The sequence below is a fragment of the Anarhichas minor genome, unplaced genomic scaffold, assembly GCF_050575085.1.
Source record: "Anarhichas minor isolate MPS153535 unplaced genomic scaffold, ASM5057508v1 ptg000054l, whole genome shotgun sequence".
Taxonomy (NCBI): Eukaryota; Metazoa; Chordata; class Actinopteri; order Perciformes; family Anarhichadidae; genus Anarhichas; species Anarhichas minor.
The window spans coordinates 1,982,512-2,007,278 of NW_027466500.1; the positions used below are offsets into that span (position 1 = coordinate 1,982,512).

General features: G+C 42.1%; 1 protein-coding gene and 1 long non-coding RNA gene across 2 annotated transcripts in view; one reads left to right on the forward strand and one right to left on the reverse strand.

Annotated features, from left to right (window-relative positions):
- Positions 1-420: 420 nt before the first annotated feature.
- LOC142931675 (uncharacterized) lies at positions 421-14,590 on the forward strand. Its single transcript, XR_012947398.1, has 3 exons — positions 421-6,377; positions 7,719-10,719; positions 10,788-14,590. It is a non-coding gene; the product is annotated as an uncharacterized LOC142931675 (long non-coding RNA).
- bicc1a (BicC family RNA binding protein 1a) overlaps positions 7,793-24,767 on the reverse strand; it is a 53,930-nt gene continuing 36,955 nt past the window's right edge. Inside the window, exons 9-21 of the mRNA XM_076075702.1 lie at positions 23,163-23,294; positions 20,279-20,483; positions 18,420-18,581; positions 17,499-17,686; positions 17,259-17,400; positions 15,498-15,651; positions 15,023-15,182; positions 14,897-14,936; positions 14,235-14,389; positions 13,875-14,037; positions 13,241-13,404; positions 12,999-13,098; positions 7,793-11,005 (exon numbers count right to left, since the gene is read on the reverse strand). Coding sequence (XP_075931817.1) covers positions 10,878-11,005; positions 12,999-13,098; positions 13,241-13,404; positions 13,875-14,037; positions 14,235-14,389; positions 14,897-14,936; positions 15,023-15,182; positions 15,498-15,651; positions 17,259-17,400; positions 17,499-17,686; positions 18,420-18,581; positions 20,279-20,483; positions 23,163-23,294 — 1,893 coding nt within the window. The 3' untranslated portion in view covers positions 7,793-10,877. The remainder of the gene's footprint in view (positions 11,006-12,998; positions 13,099-13,240; positions 13,405-13,874; positions 14,038-14,234; positions 14,390-14,896; positions 14,937-15,022; positions 15,183-15,497; positions 15,652-17,258; positions 17,401-17,498; positions 17,687-18,419; positions 18,582-20,278; positions 20,484-23,162; positions 23,295-24,767) is intronic.

Sequence of the window (24,767 nt, forward strand, 5' to 3'; positions counted from 1 at the left end):
TGGCTTCTTATGCAACCAGATTATCCCGGTGTTTCCCCTCCGGTTTAGGTCTCCATCTAAACCGTCCACGCTCTCCAGTTCTTTCCTATTTCACGTTCAACGTCACCCCAACAATGGTCCCTCACATGTCCTTATTTGGTGAGGTGGCCTCTCTCGCAGGAGAGCGCAGGTGCAAATGGACCAGACAATAATGAGCTTGGGGACTCTGATATATTACCTTACCTCTGCTTTTCCATCTTATAGACGACCCCCCCTTCCATTATAATGACACACAATACAATGCAAAAACCCCCCAGTTCATAGCCAGAAAACCATGCTTCAAGCTTGGCTGCTGGGTGTGTATGCGTTTATAATTATCTCCCCTACTACACCCTCTTTATCAGTGGCTCCCAGGAACAGGACTGCCAAGGCATAAAAAGGTCAAGTGCACGGGCGTATTGTGGCTAAACACACTGGAGGATGCAGCCGTCTCTTCTAACACCATTGAGCCATGCTGAAATAATTTCTGATCACCATGGAGTCATGTGCATTCTTATATTTCCTCCAGCAGCACATCAGTTTCCTCTCCATTCAGGGGAGCATCACTGAGGCAATGTCACTTTCTATTTGTTTTTGTCTCTCTCAGTGCAACACACTGCGCCCTGAGGCGACAGAATGCTTATCTATTCACCGGACAACCAATTCTGCAGCTGTGCCTATGGGACCCCCGGAGTCATGCTGTCGGAAGCCGCAGTACTGGAGGCTACACTGCGAATTATAGGAGGGAAGCCACCCTAACTCATCTCTTGTGAGGCACACTGACACGGCAGCATCATAATCGTCACTGGAGTTAGTACAGAGGAGGTAGAGGGAGCGTCACACAACAGCAAAGAGCAATGTGGCCATTTCTATACTCCAATTTCTCATTTTTAGATAGCCAGTAGTTGGTGAGCAAAAAGGGGGGTTTATAGCAGGCAGGCAAATTAAAATCGTGGTAAGCTCATAATCACTGTGGCAGTCGGATTCAGTAGGAAACATATTGGAGTGCCTGCATTTATTCCACACTCATATTTAAGGACAACGTTGCATCTGGCTCAAATTGCCTGGGAAACACAACCCATTAGAAGTGAAGGTCAGCATGCAGATCGCTCCCTGCAAACACAGAGCCATCTGTGTCTGAGGAGAAGATGCTGGATTCAGTATCAACAGATGAAATGATCTATAATTTGAAACCAGTTATTTGTGTCGGAAAGTTATATACGACATTACGCTTTTCATGTTTACTGTATGCATGTCTTACCAACTGCCTCCCTGCTGTCTCAGATGGCTTGATTAGCCTACTAAAGAGCTTTGCACTGATATCCACAGATTAACACAGCATCTGCTTAAACGACTGTTTCCACGATAATTACATAAAGCAGTAGTGAGTATGTTCATCAAAAGGTCTATGGGCAGTCATGACAAACGTAAACAAGAACAACTAGAGCGCAGCTACTGGTACACCAAAAAAAAGAAAAGGAAAAAAGAAGCTCATTGTCATGTACGGCATCATCCGTTTCTCTTAAGTCACCCCGTCTCCCTTCCCTTCCCCATTTCCCGGCTCCGCGTGCTGTGCTTATCTGGCACAGGAGAGGAGGAGGTGGAGGATGAGTCCGACCAATTCTGGATCGTTCCTTCTCATCCTACCATCCATCCGTCTCCCTCTCCGCCCCTCTCTCCACCCACCCGCATCCCCTCCAGCGAGAGTCATCTTGCGTTAGCGTCAGTGTTTCCAGTAGCTCTGCAGGAGGACGAGTGAGAGCGACACTGTGTACCCTGCAAAACCACACCCAGCCAAGTTCACCCCCCTCCCCCCCTTTTACCTTTTTTCCTCTTCACGTCCCCTTATACCGTCTTATCTTCTCCTCTTTCTGTCAGCTTCCCTAAATTGCTCTGCAGTTACTCTAGATCTCATTTCAGTGAATATTACTGTGCATTTTTTGTATTGGAAGTCCACAATGATTTGCTCACTCCGCTGTGCTTGAAGCTCAGATGCCACATGGACATACAGGGACAGATGGGGAAACAGCAGGGAGAGAGGTGTAGTCGGAGAAAACAGGCCAAATAGGTTTGAAAATTAGTTAATCCAAATATCCCTCTCATATTTACTCCCTGCTTTCTACATCACCCTCTCACACACACACCCAGTCTATGGCAACAACACATCCCTTCTCATCCAAGAGGCCATTTATGAGCCAGTACATGGAGCAAAGGCCACAACATTCTACATTAGGGGAAAACAATACCAAGTCTCCAGGGTATAATGTGTGTCACGGCGCACCACAAACATTTGTCTGAGGGAAGTCAATGAAGCGTGTCATTGATTTGCAGTGTGAGCTCTGGCTTGAGTTTATAGCTGCAGTTTGATTGATAACGGCCATGTGTGTCTCCAGGTCTCCAGATGGAATCCCAGTTTAACAGAGCTTTTTAAGAAATAAACGGCTTCACCTTCTATCCCTGTTGTTACAGTCAAATCTAATGAAACTCAATGTTACAACAAGCCCACACGTTTAATCAGGAGAGACTAATTAAAAGCTGGGATGTTATTAATAAATCAATGTAACTGATAGGAGGAAGCACAAAGGAATAGTTTCACATTTGGTAAATATACTTATTCACTTTGTCCGTTTGCGTGTTTGCAAGATAAATATTTAGCTAGCGCAAAGAGCAAGCCTGGCTCTGTCTGAAGGTAACAAAATCCACCTACCAGCAACTCTGAAGCCCACCAACACTCAATATCTTATTTATTTAACAGGTACAAAATATTTCATGTGCTGAACTACTTTTCTGGGAACAATAACATCCTGAAGTCTCTGTTGGTTGCCTGGTCAAGAAATGTTGGACTCATAACCCCAATAAAACCACATCTTGTTTACGCGTCAGGTTTTGTACAGATTAAATAAATTCGACAGAAGGCTAGCAGTGTTTCTATTTTTCCAGTCTTTTATGCTAAGCTACGTTCACTGGCTTCTGGCTCTCACTTCATAGTTATCATACAGACAATAACGTTTTAATCTAAGAATTAATCTTCACAGCCATCTCTCGGCAACAAAGCAAATTTCCCCAAAATGTTGAACTATTCCTTAAAGAGATGTCACATGTATGAGAAGTTTTTACCATTTATACCTCACATGGTCTTGGACACCGGCGGGTCTCATGGATGGACTCGGAGCTGTGACACTCTCTGGGTCTGGCTCTAATGGAAACTAGAGGTGGAGGTTAGTCACATCAGTCAGACACTGACAGCAGCCCAAAGAGGTTAAACTTTACATTCTGACAGCAATGAGACAATTTATTACCAGAGGTAAAAGGTACAATCTGATTGTTAGAGGACGTTTAGCAGAGTGGCGTTTTAGGTGGAAAATAATGGTGGGGCAACAACTACTTTGGACAGATGCAAAACCAGACAATTGCAAACGACGAGTTTGCATGTATGGTGTGGTGCATGTATGGTGTGCACATGGCATGACACTGCTGTGATTGTGTTGGTGCACCATTCCTCATCTCCCTTTCGACCACAACCTCTTATTGCAAAGATTTGTTGACGGAATAGCTGCTGTAAACATTTCACTACTGTCCAGCTGTGCTGCCCAAGAATGTATTTAACCATCCAAATGCTCCACAATTTCCCCTCACTACCTGTCCCACAATACACACTTCCAACATATCATTTTGTTACTGGTAGCTGGACTGACATCTTGCATATGCGGAGTGTCACCTGAAATGTCAGGGATTATTGAAGAGGGAACGCAGGATTAATCCAAAAGCCCACTCTGGGTTAGCAGCATGCATTACAGCCCTCAAGTTTTGTGAGGCAGCTCATGTGAAATCAGAATCCACTCGACAAATGCTCTCTGCCAGGGTTATTAAGAGTGCCCTGCAGACCAAATAAATAAGAGAGTGGAACTCGAGCCACTGGTTCAGTTGACGGTATGCAGAGACCTTCTATTTAAATTGTTTTGCATGTGGAAATCATCCACTCAGATGCTCCACACCTTGGATCCAGTCCGGACAGCATAGTGGCGGACTCAAGTGAGGACCCTCCCTATGTCTTGGTTGAGGTCAAATCAGCTGATGTGACAGACACTGGAGCTGCATCACACACTGAGTTTGTTAAGGATCAAGTTGAACTAAGGAAACACTAAAAATGATTACCAACCTCGCCTTGTAGGCCTCCGCCAACCAATCAATTTGAAGATATTCGCTCAAGGTGTTCCTGAGATATCGCGTTCACGGGAATGGACCATATGAACGGATATGCAGACAACCTGAAAACATTTACTTTAGGCCACAGAAGCATAAAAACATAAATGCCAGTTTTAAGTGTTATTAGTTATTGTTACCTCAGTTACTTCGTGATGAGATGCTGCGTCTTCATCGGTGTCCTGTCGAAGGCTGTCGTTACTTGGGTTGTGACTGATTCTCCTCTTGTCCTTCACTGGAACTGCTGCTGTCCTCATTGCTGTGTCCCCGGTAGTCTGCTACTTCTTGTTGTTTACTGTTTTTGTGTGTGTAAAAGACAAGAGATGCATCATTATCTTGATTTGTTAAAATTCTAACTTTGAAAAAAAAAAAAAAAAGCCACATTCAGTCATATTTTGAAATGTAACCTTAAGCCTCTAATTCATTATTGAAGTTAAAACTCTGTTTGCTGGAGTTTTCTGAGGAAAGGTTATTGCGGTCACTTAATAGTCACAGAGGACTCTGGTAATTAAGGACTGTGTATTTTCCCCAGGTTCATTACATTACATTACAGTCATTTAGCATTTATCCAACCGCCGACGCTCTGATTGAAGGACGGCCCTGCTATCCACTTAGCCACAGTCGCCCCCTCACAGGTGCCTCATCAAGTGCCCCCAATTAAATAAAAGAAAAAGCACAAAAAAACATTAGCATTTTGTGTTCATAAATTACACTTAAAACGTAAAATACTGCTGGAACTGCTGCTGTCCTCATTGATCGGTCAATCAACAATGTAAGTTCATTTGTTTCCCATTACCTTCCCCAGCTGATGCTTGTTTGACATGTTTACGTTAGATGCGTAGTTTACGTAACTTTACTGCCTGGATAACTTACGAACATAACGTTAGCATCAACAGCAAATTCACTCCTTGAATGAAACGCATGCATTTCCCTTTCTGTTATCAATTTAATAGCAACGTTACCTTGAAAAATTCGTTGGCGACATGCTAATTGAGACACTCGCATGGAGACGGAGGCGCTAATTGCGCTCCTGCAGCTGCACAGCATCTCACTCTATTTGATCACCAGCCGCTTCATCCACATCTCAACTAACTACGTTCAGCTGTTTGAGTCTGGCCTGTAAGCGACAGCCTGCACTTTAAAATATGTGCGAAGGGGACTCTAAGTGGACAAGTATTTAATTCTCCCGGCACACAAAAGTAATGTTACTGCCTGTCTTCATGGTAAATCCTGTTACCTCGTGCACAAAATACATGCTTTTTAAATGTTTGTCGTCGGGAAAGCTGTGAAAAAGGACAAATACGGTTGTTTCGTTACTTTAATTTGACCTAAAACACGCGCTAGTTATGGGACTGCTTCTCGTTTGCTGATCGTTCCGACCACGAGCCAGCGCGGAAAACCGGAAGTAGTGTTTCCCGACATCCAGTTCCCGCTCGCGAATCTGAGAAATAGGCCTATTATTATTATTATATCAGCCACTTAGAATGTATACTAATAACATCAACAACCGAAGATGTTTTATGTCATGCGTTAATCCAGGATTATATTATTTTCTACATTACTCTGGACCACTGAAACCCCATTTTGTTTCTGCCGCCTGCAGGTGGGGCTTTTCCTCTAGTAGAGGTGAAGAGGTTAATCAGTCTGCTGATTGAGTTGGATGTGGGAAAAGAAAAACTATGAGCAATTGATATATATTAAGATATGAAAAGTAGGATTCATGATTGAACCACGATTGAGCTTTATTTGGGGCTCGACCTACATTTTCATGACATTAAACCAAAAAAACAACAATAATGGTCTGGTTTATTGTGAAAAACACAATGTACACTACACTAAATGCACTATTACCGCACAATCTCATCCTGAAATAATGCTACTGAATGCACTAAGAGCTGCAGATATGCAAATAATAATCTGTCAATGTGAGATTTGTGTTGTTTTGCAGGAAGGAGAAGAAAAAACAGGTAGACACAATGAGCCAGACAGCCACTGTGAGCATATTGTCTGTTGGATAAGAGCCAGCAACCAAGTCACAGCTCCTCTCATTTACACCTTTCCTGCAAAGGCAAGCTGCTCACGAGAACAATATGTGATGCTGTGGACTCTGCTGGTCTTCAAGTGGGGAGGCTGCCAGGATGCAGAATAAATGCATGGTTGGTTAGTCACAGAACAGCCCATAGCTTCTTTTCTCTGCAATTTAGCCGTCTTTCACTCTGTCCGTCTCTCACAATAGAACATGAAATTCAAATTAGCCATGCCCGGCACTGAGAATGATTGCCAGCTGTGCTGTATGCATAATCGCCCCAAAGTGAGGCGTAGAGGCTTTGATATTCGCGATTTAAAAGCTTTTCTCTAAAGCCATTATGTTTGAAGCGTGTGGGATTGCTGATAAAATATAAGTGTATTTATTCCTGTGGAAGCTAGCTCTACTTTAAGTCTCTCAGTAAGGCAAAGAAAGAGATCACAATACAGCTCAGATATTTTTATCATATGAGGAATTGGCAGTAATTGACAGTAACGAATGTTTTGTCAATATCCTTCCTATACATGACCCCTGAGCACCGCAGGATACCAGTATTTACAGTCAGTGTTGTGGTATTAACATGGAGGCGTTCTGTTTTCTTTATGGAAAACAATAACAGAGGATGAGAGAGTGAGTGAGACATAAGCTGCTCATTGGCACCACTTGTTTCTGTTAAGGGCTCATTTGGGTTGGATGAGAGGCTCTCCCTCCCTCTCTTCATTGAAATGAAAATATAAAATATATATTAGAGGTGATAAGTAAAATGTCTCTTATTTGGGCATACAAAATAAACCACCAGTAGTCTTTAGTGTTATTTAATAATCTCTAAACATGTAATAATCTGTTGCTGGGTAACCATTGTCCATGTTTTATTGGAGAAGTGAGTCATTTTAAGGGGCAACACTGCCCCCTTGAGGTTTTCATTTACACTGCCTATGTAGAGAATTTAGGAGGAAAAAATGCATGAATCCAAGTGGTCCTAGAGCCTGGTGGACAGGACAGATGGGCAGTAAATTAAGAGCCACAGACTGAGCTTAAAATGAATTTGTTCTCAAGCATTACACTATATATTGTCTCCGTCAGAATCTCCATTAGTCGCAGCAGATTCATTCTGTTGGATTAAGCAGATCCTGGCGATGCGGATTAGGCCTCATGTAGGCATGCATGGCACCGTAACCACATGGCATGGGACTGGGTTATTTCTCAACCTGCAGAGTATGTACAGTATGCATACTCTGCAGAACATAAAAAAACACATACTGTACATTGTGTTTTTGATTACCGTTAGCTGCAGGGCTTTCAAACATAGAAGATAAAGTGAATGTAGTATGTGACTAAATATTGATAAGCCTTATTCTGTATGGGTATAACATTTATATATATATATATTATAATATTGTATATGTATAATATATATATTAAAACTCTGGCGGAAGCGATTTTAATACTTTCTGTGCTTCTCTGCTCTTAGAGAAGATTCTGGGAGTCGGAAGGTTACAGCATCTTACGGATGCTGAAAGCCTGGATTTCCTGATGGCTTAGAGCTACCATCATCCTCCTGCCTTAAAGACGATTACATCTGTACATTCTTGTGTTATGCAGAAAAAGAAGAAGAAAAAAGGGACTTTGTTTGCATAAATTTATTACCTTCATAATATTTGAACAAACATTTTTTTGCCTGCTTGACAGTTCCTCCAAAATGTCCTGTTTATATCTGTACTACAATACAATTAGAATAACAATAGCATCAACAGATGCCACATTGAACAGAGCTTTGGCCACATGGCAATGTTTATACACAAATTCTTCTCTGGAACTTTGTGCAGAGTTGTACCTTTCTCACACAAAAACAATGGTTGCATAAGATGAAAAAGTTGTACAAAAGTTATGTATTATCCTTAGTGGTTTACATTTATTATAAATGTACCATTTGATTGCAGTACAAAGACTCCTTCAAAAAAATCCCTTTGGGAACAACAATGTTACTAATACAAACAAATTAAAGACATAATTGTGAATCTACTCTATCAGAGGGCAAAAGACTGGACAAGCTGGCAGTAAACGTTTTGACTTGAGTCCCTTCACTGATCCGTAATAAATCTGCAATAACATGCATCAATATTATTTAAACATTCACTTGATAAGACAAGAACCTCTACTGCCCTCCGAGCAAACGCATCCGAACAAGGTAAGGGATGAAAACAAATGTCTGCAAGGCAGGAACACGAGTCACAGCACTGGGAGAATCAGTGCTCAACAGTTTCAATGTAGTACCATGATGAGCGAGGGCGACCCGGCCCCGGGTTTCCTCTCGGGATAAAGAATCCCTTTCTAGATGAGTGTTCTCCCTCTTCGTGTCTTTCCTCAAGACTTCCAAGGGGATAAAAGACAATTAGCTGGTTGGCGTCGGCCACCGTGTCAGATTATAATTTAGTATAGTGTTATTTACTCGACAACCACATTGAGAATGGCTCAAATCAGATGCGAGGGAGGTTGGAAAGTGGTTAAATGTGAACATGATAAACAACAAATCGCCTTAAAGGGAATCATTGCGAATCGAAGAGAAGCGACAAATTATTGACTTCTCTCTGTGTGCGACCATGTGAGGACTGCTGTTACTTGCTTTCGTAGTAAAATTTGGCGAGGTAACCGTTCATGCACTGGACCGTGACAATTTCCCAAAAGCATCCTCTACATACCTAATAGATTATATACACTGTACTCTCATTTAGACCAAGATAAGAATTGTGTCAGTCTTATATATATCCTTAGTACTGCAAAGAAAGAAAAAAAAATTACAAAGAGGCACTTAGTTGCACTTGATACAAAGTGCTCTAGACTTTGGAAGATGCATCGGTTTGGAGGCTAAATCCTCAGATAAATCTTAAGAATATCACGCAAAATAACATTTGAGATATCCGAAGTTAATGAACCGTTTGAAAAGGATGTTTTCCTTTTCCAAAACACACGACCGAACATAATACAGGAGTCCAGAACAATCGCAAGCTTTGATGATAAACACTGCTGCTGCATGCATAATCCCGTTACTTCATTAAACTCTGCTTAACCAGGTTTCCTGGATATTAGATTGCACGACGGATACCAGAAAATTCCAGATTTCTATTTGTTTTCATCTTAAATCTCAGTCCTGATGATGACTTTGGTTTATTTATTTTTTTATCTCTTGAAGATATTCTCATACGAGACCGATTTGGCTGTGAATATACTGGTTCTTTGTGTGTTGCACCTCCCTACTGGAGAGTAAGGTCAGACCAAAAATATTTGTGTTCTTAGCGAAATATCTCCCTGTTGAAAAACTAGCTATGTACATTGGCACTTTTCGCTACAGGAAGGCATGGCCATTGCTCAGTTAGATCCTTGCTTGCTCTAAATGGAGCGGCCAGTTAATAGGAAGACAAAAAAGGGCACACAGTCCTATCAGAGCAACTCGAGGTCTGGATACAAGGAGTACTACTTTGTGAGATTTTCGGCACACAGAAGGGGCCACGGGGAGGCCAACACTGACAAATAACAGATGAGACAAAGGAGCATGTACTATAAACAAACAGGGAAGGAGAACCATAGAAAAATGCCTGTTGACACAATCAGAGAGAGGCCTTTAAAGCTTTGCCTAACTGCCTCACGTCTCTGCTACTGTCTCATGGCACAGCCACATTACGGCTCCACAGATTAAAAGGCAGGGAAAAAAGTAAAATATACTAATAATCTAATTACAAAAATCATAGAAACTCATTCATGAATGTATAAAAAAAAATACAAATGTAAACTGATTACCGTTACACATCCCACCCATTCCCCTAAAATGGTAATAAAAAATAAAAATAAAATCATAATGCATAGTGAGTACAAAATATTAGATTTTTTTTTGTCTAGTAAACACATACAAACAGACTACGGTGGGACACAAACACTGACCTCGGAGGAATGTCCACCAATCAAAACACTTCAGGCAGCCTAAGGTCAAAGGCCACATGGATACTCTCCTTTGGTATATCTTAAAGTTGATTAAGTCACCACTTTGACGCGCTGACACATTTTGCACTTCATTTGGTGGCGCCCTAAACTCACTGGTAAGTGCTTACATTTGGTTTGGTACAAAATGCATCTGTGCTTTTAGTCAATATATATATAAAAAAAAAAAAAGCATAGTTATTCTATTCTAATGAATTAGGCTCTCACAGGCAAAAGTCTAGTAATATTAAAGTGCATGTCACTGATACAACAGCATAATACAAATGCAGGTCGTATCAATGTGTAAAATGATTGTATTAATCATTCTGCCTGTTCCCTTGAATGAAAATTGGACAGAAATACTGGACAGTACCCTTCATCAGAACCATAACAACAAACCTTCATATATAAATGCTCCAGATAGACTCAATGGCTCTATGAGGAGTGAACACTGAACCTCATGTTTCGGAGAAATCCCTTCTTTCTTGTTGGCACTTCAGGTAAAACAATGGCTTTTTTAATATATATACTATATGGCAACAACAACATTTGAACAGTCTTCATTCAGCTTAAACCAGGGCTGCTGAGTCACAGAATGACACTGGAGGCTGGTCTCCATCATGGACGGTTCTAGGATGGCCCGGAGGTCTGGAGGCACCTACCATCGCCCACTGACGCTGGCTATGTCTGCGTGAAACTGACGGGAGAGGCGGCCGCTAGCTCCCCCTTCCAGGAAAGAGGACCTGATGGGTGGCTCAAATAGTTTCCTCTGGTTCTTGTTTAGTTCTGTGTTGAAACAAAAAGCACCACAGAACATCAACAGAAGCAAAGGTGATTCAACTACTTCTAGTGTTGCTTTTGGGAGGCGTAGTAAATCTCAGTAAAGAAATACAGACAACAAAAGAGAAAGTAGACACCACAGGCAAAAACATTGTTTTTCATGCGCTGCTCATTTGTAGATTTTGGGTTATTTTGCTTCCATAACATGTCGTCTTTCAGACTAGTGAATAGAAAACATACAAAATACACATTTAACTGTTTATTTAACTACTTTGTCAATTTGGGTCTGCAGATTTATCCTAAATTCATCAAAAGTTAGCATTAGATAATGCCTAATTTGCATATTTAAACATGATATTTCAGAAAACCGTAATACAAAAAATAATTGTTATAATCTAAGTAATCAACTTGGCAAGTGTCATGGTGATATCTATAAAATGTTCTACACCATTTACCTGTTAAGTCAAAATAAGAGTAAAATGTATGGAATTTACAGTACATTTCTTTAAAGGACGTTTCCTCAAAATTAGTTTTTCTCAGACTGAGCCAGAAATATCCACTTCAGTAGCACTAATGTACACCAAACTTTCAATACAAACACAAAAAGCAATTGTCTTGATGCAAGTAATAAACTGGGGATCTTTCGTGGTGATATTTATTAGTTAAATCTTCTACTCTATGCACGTTGGGTGTCTCCCCATAATGTTTCTATTTAGCCTCCATTGAGCAAATTGGATTCAGATCACTGCAGGTTTGCTCAGATCAACAAAAGCCCTCTTTGTACCCATCTGGGTTTTTACACAGCAGCTTGGACAAAATGCTTTCATAAAAATGTCACATCATGGCGTCTGAGTTATTCATATGATAACCACGTTCTGTCGCTGCCAGCATAAACCTTCGGTTTGATTACTGGAGACAGGCAGCTCGCTCCAGCAGCTCTTTTTACTGGCAGACCGGCAGGAAGTCTGAACCTGGATTACCTAGCCTCACATTCTATCTCTTTATAATGAGAAGCACAAATACAGAAAGAGAGACAGACAGAGACGAGCATGTTCCTGGTTTGGAGCCCTAGAGTCCGTCAGTGGAGATGAAAGTTGACCTTCGCTTGGCTGAGGCGTCGGGCAATAAAACCAATTCCGGCCTTGGATCGCTCCGCTTTCTTAAAAATCAGCACTGGCCTCGCCGTTTCCCCTTGTTGCTCTTACCGTCAACCCCGTCTCTGGTCTGAGGTTTCTGAACTTTCACTGAATATCCATGACAGGAAGCTCATGATCCCAACATGAGCGTGATTAACATATGCAGCCTAACAGCTCCAGCTAGTACAATATCCCAAAAATGACCATCGGTAATGAAGTGCGACATTCACATTACATCCAGTGCAAAAAACATGACAGATGCTACATCAGCATCAGGGAGGCAGCTGGAGCAACTGGAGAAAAACCAACACAGTCATATGAGAAGAATGTGCCTTAATCCCATTTACTCCTGCCGGTGCATATTACTGGAACATGTTTTCATGTTCATGTTCAAGAAAGAATTAGTTGCAACTTCACTCTCTTGTACTTCTCTACTACTCTGCCAATAATAAGGGCCACCTATAGCTTTCAAAGCCAGTGGTTGGCAGTGTTGATGACCTCTTGTCAGTTGGAGTTCACTCTTTGCCCTCTGCACAGCTGGGCTCCACTCAGGCTTGTGGCAGCAACAGACAAAAGAGGAAACATTAATGAAACACATAAGCCAATTTGTGTGAACTGCCTTCAGCGGGAGCTGTCAGGACGAGGCTGCAGCTGGTATCAGGGATTATCAGCACAGCAAAGAACCAACTTGAGACTGAGGTGGTCGTTTGCAGGGATATCTTTACTGTAGCTTCTCTATGGTTATTGTTTCGTCTTATCGGTCAATGTCGGTTTTGCCAGACAGTCGATTGCAGAGAAAGACCGGGACGAGGAAGGACATGAAAGACAAAACGTGAAAAACACATGCTCTTCTTCATTTGTACCTGAGATGGCGAGCAGCATTTTCCTGCGTGCTCCAAAGGTGGTGATGCCCAGTTCCTTCAGGTCCTGGTCCGTTAGAGTCAGGAATGTCTGGAGGTCAATCTGGAAGCAGCAACAAGTCCATTTAACGCCACTATTACCACAATTCAGCAACTTCTACAAGTGTCAATATTGTCCCCCATGGGGCCTTCCAAACACTGGTTAAAATCATAACTAGGAGAAGAGTGGTCACAGTGTGCGCTACCTCTTGTTGTTGGAAGACGTCCGTGTACTTCCCTAAGCCCAGCGTGCTGAACAGCTCAGGCAGGTCTGAGCCTTTCAGAGACGAGTTCAGACTGCAGCCGTTGCTGCCGGTTATCGAGGAGATGCAGTCCATGTAGTTGCTGCTGCTGAGGTAATGCTCTGCAGCTGTCCATCATAGGATTGAAAAAACAAAAAACAAACAATGATAATTTTGAAGAAAGCAAAAAAGCAGCAATAATTCATTCACATTTCAGCTATCGCAGACGTTACGTCACAGAAAGAGATGAAGAATATTTAAAATAAAGTCATCACACCATTTTTAATTAGTCAACAAATGTAGACAAAGTCAGAAAACAATGTGCTACAAATTGAGTTTGATGAGACTAATACAGCTGCTGTTTAGGAGGTTGGTTTAAGAGGCAGACACAGGTAAAGTCAGCTAAAGTGCCATCTCTGAACTTTAAAAAAAATACATATATTTCACCATCAACGCCAAAAAAGTAATTACATATTGTGTTACTCGTTGCAGAGGAGCATCTCTCTAACAAGTTGTCCTTGCATAGTTTGCCAATGCAATGCTTAAAATGTATCAGTGCTCGGTTTGTCCTCGTTTGGCAAAAACATGCCTAACTGACCAGATTTGTTCTGCTTCCTCTTTGGGCTGCCGACAACGGAGGGGAACTCGGCGTGAATCGGCAGGCCGTTACCGATGCCGTTCCTGTCTCGCCAGTTGTCAGAGTCACTGCCGTTGCCGATGACTTCTCTGCTGTTGGATCGAGACAGGGACAGCGGGGAGTCCTGAGACAGAAAGCAAAGAAACAAAGACAATCCAAACATTTAACAAACAGTTCGGACACAGCATCTGGATATAAGGAACAGAAACATCTACCTACAATGTACATGGTGAGACAAAAAAAAAAATCTTCTATAATAAACACGTAAAGACAGTAAAGTTAATTATCCAAGACGACAACAATGGCCACTGTATGTCGGACCTCGTAGGTGGTGCTCATGCTGGGCTTGTATGAAACGTGATTGGCTCTCCGCAGCTCCTTGATGGTCTCAGCTGGCATGGACTTTGAGAAGCCCAGACCACTCCAGGTGTTGGTAGGAGTCCGCACCTCAGTCACCACGGGCTTCTTTAACATAGCTGTGCGAATACAGACGTACAGTGATACACTTTTACAGAGATAAACGCAAAATTATATTTCTTGTAAACATCTAAAATCTTGTCTGTGTATTTATTTTATCTGTTAAATGTTGTCCATGCTCCCATTAAACAGATTTAAAGTTTGATGTTGTTCTCACTGGTTGTAAAAAATCTACTTGTTTAATTAAGCACCTAAGGAGCATAAAAATTGAATTTTACAGTATTTTTTATTGTCACACATATTTCACATTGTTGGTATCGTTGCAAGCCTTGTATTCTTAACTACATTTTTAGATGGAGTTTTGTGCGTTTGAACAATTATGGATCCAAAAAAGAATCAATGTAGTTTAAGATTATGAATTTCCATCCACAGGGATACACATTTGCAAGGACGACGTTTTTCAGGGAACACATAACTATTGTGACCTTTAGATTATGTGGCAGTCTGTATTCAAGCAAGGCACTAATGACATCAGATGATTTGATCAGACAAAAATAACAACTTACCTTTGGTTGCCAACAGCTTCTTCTGTTCATAGTCAAATGCCTGAAAAGACAGAAGACCGTTTTATTCCTTTATAATTTAAGAATACCCCCAAAACTGTGTATTTATTTCTGTGTGTGTGTGTGTACCTGTATGTTGGCGAAGGAGCTTTGTGGTACCAGTCTGATTCGCTCCCTCTCGTTCTGCTGCGCTGCCCTCTCAGCCGCCCGCTCGCTGCCGGGCGCCCTCTTATCGGCCACGGGGCTGTCTGACGAGCTGGACTCAGCGTCCGAGAGAAGACAGTCAGAGCTGTTGGGATTACACAGAAATGTCACTATCATGAGTGGAAAGAAATTCTAGTCCTTAATCTCATCGCCTCCTCACATTATCACGAAGGCTGTTCACGTTCCCAGCTCATACTCGTTTTCATTATTAAGATACAGTTGCTTATTCTAATATCCATGCTGTCCAGAGTAAGTGTGTGTAACACAGTCAATATGGGACAAAATAACCATCTCCTTCACTTTGTGTGTTAAAATCTATTTTTGTCAGGCTTTTAAAAATAAAATATGTTTGCTATGACATGCTAAACAGTAGCAACACGAGCTGTAGATTCAGACATACTGTAGATGGGAGTTCTTGGTGCCCTGCAGTAGCTCCAAAGCCTGTCGCTTCCCTGATGACGTCTTACATGAAGCCAGCATCTGTTTCAGCTCACTTCCATTGGCTGAGTGCGAGGGGCTTCTGGGCATGCCCACTTCCACAAACGTGTCAGAACCTGAAGGAACCATACAAAAACATAAATTTGATTATCTTTTTTAAATTTACTTTCTAGTTAAAATCGGTCCATATGTGGAAACTCAGAATTTACAGCAGTCCTCTGTCTTCTATATAGAAAATGCACAATATCATGACAACCACTGCTGAAACACTTCATGTTTCATGTCATTTTTCAATGTATGTCATGCAGTGACTGGCCACTCAGTGTAAAAGAAGTGTGTAAGTTGGTGGGCATATGTATGCATGTGTTTAAGTGTGACAAGTCTCAGTTGGATCCTGGATTAATTAAAAACACAGCAGCTGTAATTACAGTGGCTTTCCCTCCAGCTACTCCACTTTCAGCTTGACAGGAACCTGCTCTGTGTAACAGGATGTGTGTGTGTGAGTTTATGCTGAATGCACATGGTGTGCTGTATAGCGTAAAAATAATATGATGTCAGTCAATCTAATGAATCTCTCTGGGGTTTAATGTTTGAACAATCCCCCTGCACACTCTCATTCCACAGAGTAGAGCCGAGCTGGGCGAGCCAGTCCAAACACATTCTGGGACACAGGAGGAGGTAAGGGAGGGAGCGGAAACCTTACCGGGACGCACCGGATTGGGGGAGGACCAGCTCAGAAAACAGCAGGGGAAAAACGAGACGCGTGAGAGTGAAAGTTTGAGGGGAAAACTGCGAGCGTAAGACACGGAGGAAACGAGGGCCTTTCTGAACCACGAGGATACTAGCAGTTAATCTGTCTCCGTTCCAACTCAATAAACGTAGTCAGAGGGAGTGTGAGGTTAGGAGGACAGTACAGAGAAATAGAAATAAGTTCATTCAAGGCATTTTTCTCAAAGTGGGTTTAAGGGTTACATCAATTTCAAGTGGAAAAGCTTAAATTGGACATTTATGTTAAGTCTGCAAGGTTCAGCAGAGTTGAAAACGTTGACTGCTCAAAAAAATGTGCCTATCCAAGATAAAAAAAATATCACACATAAATCACAAGACTTTAAGTTTGTCGTTACCATAACTGACCCACAAGAGGGCAAGACTCCCAATATAAGTAGACTTTAACGAACTTCTTATGAGAGTTGAAAGTAATATTTTACAAAAGAACATTGACTAATAATAATTGTCCAAAGAAAAAAGGGTTGAAAATAAAATGGAACAAGATAGGCTTGATATTTTGGATGGGTGGTAATTAGAGGTTAAACTAAAAAGTGCATGTGCGTTCACGAGACTGCATTATTTAGGGCCTAATATAGTCTGTGAAAACACTCAAAACAGATGCGGACGGGGTTGTGTGTAAACTACACTGGACGTTTGCATACACCGACATGTTTTACGTGTTTCTTGGTGTCACGGGGATAAATTTCAGGCTGCACGTGGCCCTTTGCCACATGGGCAAATTATCCAAAATCCTTTACGACTCTGTGGGCAGAATAAGTATGATTTGCTCTCAGAACACTCCTTTTTTTCCCTGAAAATGATCTGAAACAAATCAAGTTGCTTTTTGTTATAAGTAAGAGTTTGTTAAAACTCAGAGCAATTACTGTAGTTTAGAGATGGAAAAATGCCACATATAGTTGTAGGCTGGTTGAGTTTCTCTCCATAAGAGGAATACCTTCATCTGGGCTGGACTTGCTGGACAGCGGTTCTGAAGGATTGTGTCCACCGGCCTCCTGGACCGAGTCACATGGGGCTGGGCTCAAAACCGTTTCTGCAAGTGATGCAGTCCCCATCCTCCCATAGACTGAGCCAGGATGCTATATACATGCACACATACATAAAAGACTCATTTAATAAACAGAAAAGTCAAAGTGAACTCAAAATAATGCAGCACATAGTGTATTACTGGGCCAACCTTGACATGTCCATTGAGAGTGCAGGGGCCCTTGTTGCAGTCAGGGACCCCGTTGGGCTGTTTATCTATGGGAGCGAGGCCAGGCGGAGGGGACGGTGTACTCTGTGTGTAACCCTGAACACTTGACAGCAGGATGCTACTCAATGTGGCCTGGGCGGCGGGGTGCAGCATCAGCTGAGATGAGAAGCCTGAAAACATAAGTGGTGAAGAACGTAGCATTAACAATTTTAAACTTTTAGTAGCTCATAAGGGATCCGTGTACAACTTTCCTTGAGATCTGTAGGTTTCTGTCTATTTGTCAATCCATCTACCTATTTATACAAAACCTTAGAATATAAAACACTCAGGGCGAATAAACAAAAGGATTAAGCACCTTTTGCAGCCGCTAAACCTGTGCAAATAAGACTGTGTAATTCTGAAAGCACCCCCAAAGGGTAAAATTCACTCCTAAGTGCACTGCCAAGCAAATAGTGTCTAAATGCTCCTGTGCCATTTGCACATATTTAAATGAGGTGATATAGATTTGGCTCAAAATCGGCCACTTTCTCAGCAAATGAGCCTCATCGCAATAATAACAATTTTTACTTTGCCACATGGATAATTGCAATCAGATGCAGAAATTGCACTCTAATTGCACTCATCTGTAAAACTTTATAGCCTCGGTTTAACTGAAATATCATTAGCGCAATATCGTTTGTGAATCGTTGCAAATGATGCGCAACTGTTGGTGCGATCAGCGGCCGGAATCCCTTCTGTGTGAAGTCACCCCTCAGTCCGGTACTTCAAGTAAGATGTATTCAAGCACATGGGCAAAAAATATTATTATGAAGGGTTTTTCTTTTCTTGAAACATGCATATGTTGACTGGGATATTAGAGAACCACATGCCAGTATAAAAAAATACATTGGCCAATAAACAAACCTTGGGTGCTGGTGAGTGAGCTGGGCCAGAGGGACGCGGTGGGTGTGGGGGTGCTAGGGCTCGGGGTCTGCAGAGGGCTCATGGAGGAATTTAAGCTGTTGAGGACAGCGTTTGGTGCAGCAGAGTTGGAGAGGCAGTGGGCCGCCGTCGCTCCCAGGAAACCTGAGCAGAACAGAAAGGAGGGAACAGGAGATGAATAGATCAGCGGTGGTCCTGTCAAAGCACCGAGACATTTCTCAAGCTAATCACACGTTGCACTACGGCCTTCAAAAAAATAATCTTGGTCTCCCAGCTATTCAACTGGTATTCCCTCAAACTGTCATCAACCAGACAGCAAACAAGAGGAAGAATTTCTTAAATTTCTACAAGGCCATGGATGCTAAAGTACATATCTCGTATGTCCTCATACCCAATAAACCCATGTTATTGAGAGCACCAACAATGTGGTGCTTGGCGTCTTAAACCAAACGCAGCGTATGAAAACAGAAAGAAGCAGGTCTGTGGCTTTAACAAGGGGCTAGTTTGGCTCCAGGAATAAGGCCCAGTCTTCTTCTGGCAGACTGGTCTGTAATCTGAGGAAGAGAAGCATGTAGCAATTACTAAATGCCAGGATGTGGCCGTCCACAGCTTTACCCCCGGGCCCTGGGTTTAAAACGAGACAGCGAGAAAGTTTCTACTGCACCGGAACTTTATGGCACATTGTTTTTTGGTGTGACCATTTTTTTTCTGGGAACAGAAGGACATAAAATAAAATACTATTTGAAAATTTATTTAATCAAAATCAGACAAAAAGGTAAAAAAAACCTCACATGCTCCTTATAACCCCGTGGTCGCAGATATTAAATAAACATATTATGGATATTATTAAACTATTGTCATAATACTCCTCTCTCAAACATGGGAGGGAATTTTCAAAGTAATGTAATGTAGATGTGCTGGGGTCAGCGTTTGATGATAAAGATACACCAAACAAAACAACAAATCTATTGCTGGCGTGTGCTTACAGCCATGAGCTGCTTCCTGTCAGCTTATTCCACTATCTGCTTTTCCTATATCCACTGATGCATTACTCATGTCCTCATTTCCCTGTTCTCAAAGTCCAATATAATCATATGACAGCAAAAAACATAACTGGAGTTAGATATTAATCCTATAATACAACTCAAAACAACAACAAAATCGTACTAAAATCTATTTAAAAGTCACCCTTGGAAATAAAAAAACCCTCTTTCAGGCTGAACTCCGTGCCTTAATGTTGAGGTCAGCACTGCAGACAAAAACTCCTACGCCAGTTATAACCGTTCATCATCCTATGATTCATAAACTCACAACTCATTCAAAGTGGCACAACTAAATTTGAAATTGATGTTATTTTCTGATGGTAGGCTGAGATTTGTACATGCGGGACTCATTTCTTGGAATGATATTCATACCATCACGGTGAGGTCAGTCCTGCGGAAAAACAACTCCTCCTGTAAAGCGCATACAGATGATGCTGCCATGACTCACTGGCTGTGATTTATGTGGATTCTGAGGAGATCTTTGTATCTGATTTAGAAAAAATCACTTGCACTCAGGGATTCAGTTAATCGGGTGAAAACAGGCTTCGAGGAGAGCTGGCTGAGAGATAGCTTCCATGGATGTGTTGCTAGGGGAGAATTCTCTCCGTGTGCGACTGGTACAGATGCGAATGACGTTGATGTATGAGGGCATTAGCTCCTCTGCAAAGACATTTCATCTTCGATGCATTTGCTGCAAGGAAGAAGAGGGTCACTACTTATCTTTCCACACCAGTTTGTCTTTCCCCCCGCAACGTGGAAAAAGTTTGTACACGCATAACAAGTTGGACAGTGTCATACCCAGATTGCTCAGCCCCAGGCCAGCTGAGGCCAGGATGTCCAGGCCAACGGGGCAGATGAGGGACGGGGACGAGATGTTGGTGGCGGGATTCAACGCCACAGAGGGCGAGGAGGACGACACCCCGTTGCTCTCCAGACCCAAGAGGAATTTCCGGGCTTCGTACATGTTCACTGCATTCCTCTCCACGCTCTTGACTATCACGGACTGAGAGGTGATGGAGTAAAGGGAAGACAGGTGGGGTGGACAAGGAGGTAAGAGGAAAATGGGAAGGAGAGAGGCAAAAGAGACGGGAGGGGAAAGGCGTGAGAGAGAGACAGAAGAGGAAAGGCAGAGGAGGAGGCGAGGGATAGGGAATGTTGGCACCAGAGATGGGGAGTGAAAGGGAGGATGAGGGGGAGACAAACATAAAGGGGAGGAAGGAAGAGGGAATTAGGATAGATTGGAAGGATAAACATTTAGGCAGTGTGGGAGAGAGATGGAGACAAGCATTTTTTAATCAATTGCATAACATACACTATCTCGCTCATTGATAGCATTGAAGAGAATATGAGGCAATGCTTGTAACTCAATAACTATTACACTACGAGGCACTAAATCAACAACAGAGACATATTTTAAATCAATTAGAGAAATGACTTCTACATTTTCCACATCACCAGAAACCCTGCCCTTAATAAACATGAAATAAAAATGGTAAGCGAGCACAAATCATGTCCTGGCTCTTTGCGTTTTGCCAGAGTTGAGCTTTTGAAAAATAGATTCCAATCATGATCATTCTCTCCGACATACACACACACTCTTTTATCGGTCTGCCAAAGTGCCGGGAGCACCAAGACTACGACATGCATTTGGACGGGCCTTTTTGGATTACAGCTGTCACCTCGTTAAAATGTTTAAGTGAAGGGTTCTTAAGAGGATCTGGGCTGGGGCAGTGTTTACACTGGCACCTCAACATCAGTCCCCACAGGCCTGTCGGGTTTGGGCACCGAGCCCTGGCTCGGGATGGGACGTGGGCACCTCGAAGAGACAGGCAGGACCGGGCCAAGTGTTGAAATATGATTGGGAATAGTACAAAAAACAGTAGACCATGAGTAACATCAGAGCTTGGCGTTGGATATAAAACAGGCGCACCACAGTCGCTGTAAGAGTTTGTAAATCACAATATAATATGGAAATGATCAACGTATTTCACTAATTCAATTCTATTTAATAAGAGAATAAGCGTACCTCCAATTTACTAAGAAAACAAGGCAGTTATTTTTTAGATGGAATAGCTGAGCGGCATAATAGACAGATTGAGTCCATCAGGTGAAACATGCACAGCAGGCTGTGATTCCCCACGGTGACTGACGTAGATTTATGCCAGAACTCTTCTCAGTGTTGGTATGGCTCGATTCCCCTTGGTGTGAGGTTCCAGTTTTTCCTTTTAAATTTCATCAAATAGCAATGAAATGTGACATGGAGATCTATAATTGACTTTAATGTCATGCTGTGACATTTGACGGAGAGTAATTCTCCAATGGAACAGTGGCTTATTTGTTTCTTGGTAGTCCTTTTCTCTCTCTCTGCCTGGCACAGCATATGAACAAGTGGGACAGCAGTTTGTTTTTCTCACGGTGAAAAGAGAGAATATGTTTACTTCTAAAGTTTAAAGGTTTGTTAGAGCTGAGCAATTCCATTAATCGTTCTATAACATTATGCCTTAAAATAGATGTTAATGCCACCAATTACAGATGTCAGTTCCAAGTGCGAAATGTAAATAGGGCAGTGCATCCAAATCATTTATTTTATACACTACAGTGACCTGATGTCCAAATTTGTCTGGTATTGTACTCATTCCCAACTGGGTTTCCCAAATCCCTACAAACATCTGTGAAACACTCAAATGTTCCGGTTTTCAACAGTCACTCCCAAATTGTTCCAGTTTTCACTACAATAATAATGTTATACTTGTTTTCAGCGCTTACACAGTTTATCATGCTCTTTCAGACTCACTGTTAAAGAACTTGACAGAACCCATCAGTACGCTAACGGTTAGCTGTCATGCCCGAAGAGAAAGTCTGTTTTCTCGGAAGAGTTCCAGGAGGCTCATTCCTTCGTGAAGTATACCTGGCAAAGAAAATGCTGCGCTCTGCACAATGCTGACATAAAAGATGATATTAAGATGGCCAGATAACAGTGTACAATAGCACGCATATTGTGTGTGCATAAGCGCATACATGTGCACGTGCATGCGGTACACTTAAGGGTCCCAGTTTTGGGGTTTGAAAATACGGTCACCCTATTACACACACTTTTTAATGCCACTGGAAATGCTCAGTAAATGTGGTCCTGCACGCACTGTTTATCTGATTAAGAAACCACCTTATATTAGAGGATGTTTTAACTTAAAGACCAAGTCTGCATCCATGCTAGCTGCTCTGTGAGGCTTTGAGCTACATGCTAACATCATTGCTGGTATAATAATTTGCACTACATACAAAGTACAGTAGAGGTTGACGGGCATTGGTCATTAGTTCTTCAGGTATCTCTTGTATTTATGCATTTTAAAAGCCCATCTACAAAGCTTAGGTTGTAAATGCTGTTGTATGTGGCATTGGTGCAATATTATTGTCCCTAAAGAAAAAACTAATATTTGACATATTCAAATTTCGAACTGATACGGATGCTACATTACAAGTCGAGGGGATGTTAATAAAATGCATCCTCAGGGCAGCATGAATGTCTGTTCGAAATGTAAACCGCAATCCATCTTTTAATTGTTATTTCCGTCTATTATCAAAGTGATTGTCCAACCTCACCATCCCTAGAGCCCTACTCCTACCATGGCTGGAAATCCACTGAAACTCTTGGTGCTGTGTGATTGTAAGCCTGGTGTCATACCTTGCTGGGTTGTTTTGGTTTCGGTTTGATACTGATGAAGACATCCAGCTGCTCCATTAGTGCTGTGATACACTGGGGCTCCACCTCAATGTCCTCTTTAATGTCAAACATTAACACCAGAGGCAAGCAGCCCTGTGGAGCAAACACAAAATTAAAAAGTACATCAGCAACATACTCTTGTTTTATCATGTCAGCTGCAGACTAATATCTCTCAGAGCCTGGCTAGTACAGTGTAACACAACCATGTTCCTATATTATAGGCTATTTCAGTAGTAAATTTCCCTTTATACTATATTATTTGTAGACCTACATGTTAGGCATGCCAATGAATACAAGATTCACTGCTAGATTTCTCCCACACAGAGCTTGGGGAATTCCGCAAAGAGCAATCTGTTTTGCATGATCACCACCACAAGCACCACAGACATCTATATTTTGGGCTGAGTGCTGGACAGCGCTCCTATTGTGAGTGGGTGTAATTAGCAGCACAGTATAGAGGCCTGGCTGGCTCCGACAGGGCCTGAGATTGGAGCTGTAATCTACAGTCTGGCTGGAAGAGGACAAATCACACAGTACACAACCGACTCCTCTCTCTCCCCTGCTTGTACGTCCTGCTCTGCTCCTCTTCGCCTTCTCTTGTTTCTCAACCACCTCTCCCCATCGTCTGCTTTCTATGCTTCTCCACACATGAATCAACTGTTTTTACGGCCTCACTGCAAACAGACAGCGAGAGGCTACCTCTTGTGCGTCCAGACCTAGAGAAAGTCATGTTTAGCCACTGCAACAACTTTGGCATTTGCTAAATGTCTTTGGGGCCAAATGGGAGACCGCAGACAAAGAAGGCTCTGGCAGAATTACTGCCCCGCATTATGGATCTCCAAACAGAGAGCCGAAGCCGTTTACGGGCCGAGATGTCTCATATGCACCAGCTCAGCAGAAGCTTTTAGCCAACGGTAATTAAACAGCCATCACTTTTACACATTTCTGAAACAAATATCTGATTATGTTCCTGAGTAATTCAGATCAGGGTAGCCTCAGTGGTTACAGGCAACAAGACAAGAATGACCACAGAGCATTTTTAAATTTAAATGTGAGGCGCTTCCTCCTGGTCCAAAAGACGGTAATGTGCTGACCTCTGAATTACAGTCTGGGCTGATGTTTAAATCCACCAAAATCGACTGTATACGCAAACCAGATCATTACCTTTACACCAAGAAGGATAATCTGTACACAGTCAGGACTCAAGCCAAGCGGACGCTAATGTGTGTGTCCATCTCACATGCAGGTATGTGGCTATCAGTCACGTAGGCTAACCTTGAGTCGGCTACAGATTGTTGTATAAATGGACGATTCAGCAGCAGGAGCAGAGCCAAGCAAATCTATCCCAAGGCTATACAAAACCCAAAAGGCAATCATGGATTACTTCTTAAACCCCATCTCAAAACCCCAAATCATTCAAATCATTCAAACTGTTGATATGATGTTAGTGAAACAATGACATCCATTAAAGTTACCACACAGCCTGCGGTATCTGTATATGTAAAGAATCTATTGCCAATGCCATCCCTTAACCCCCAAAACAAAGCTTAGCCGTTAAAAGTATTT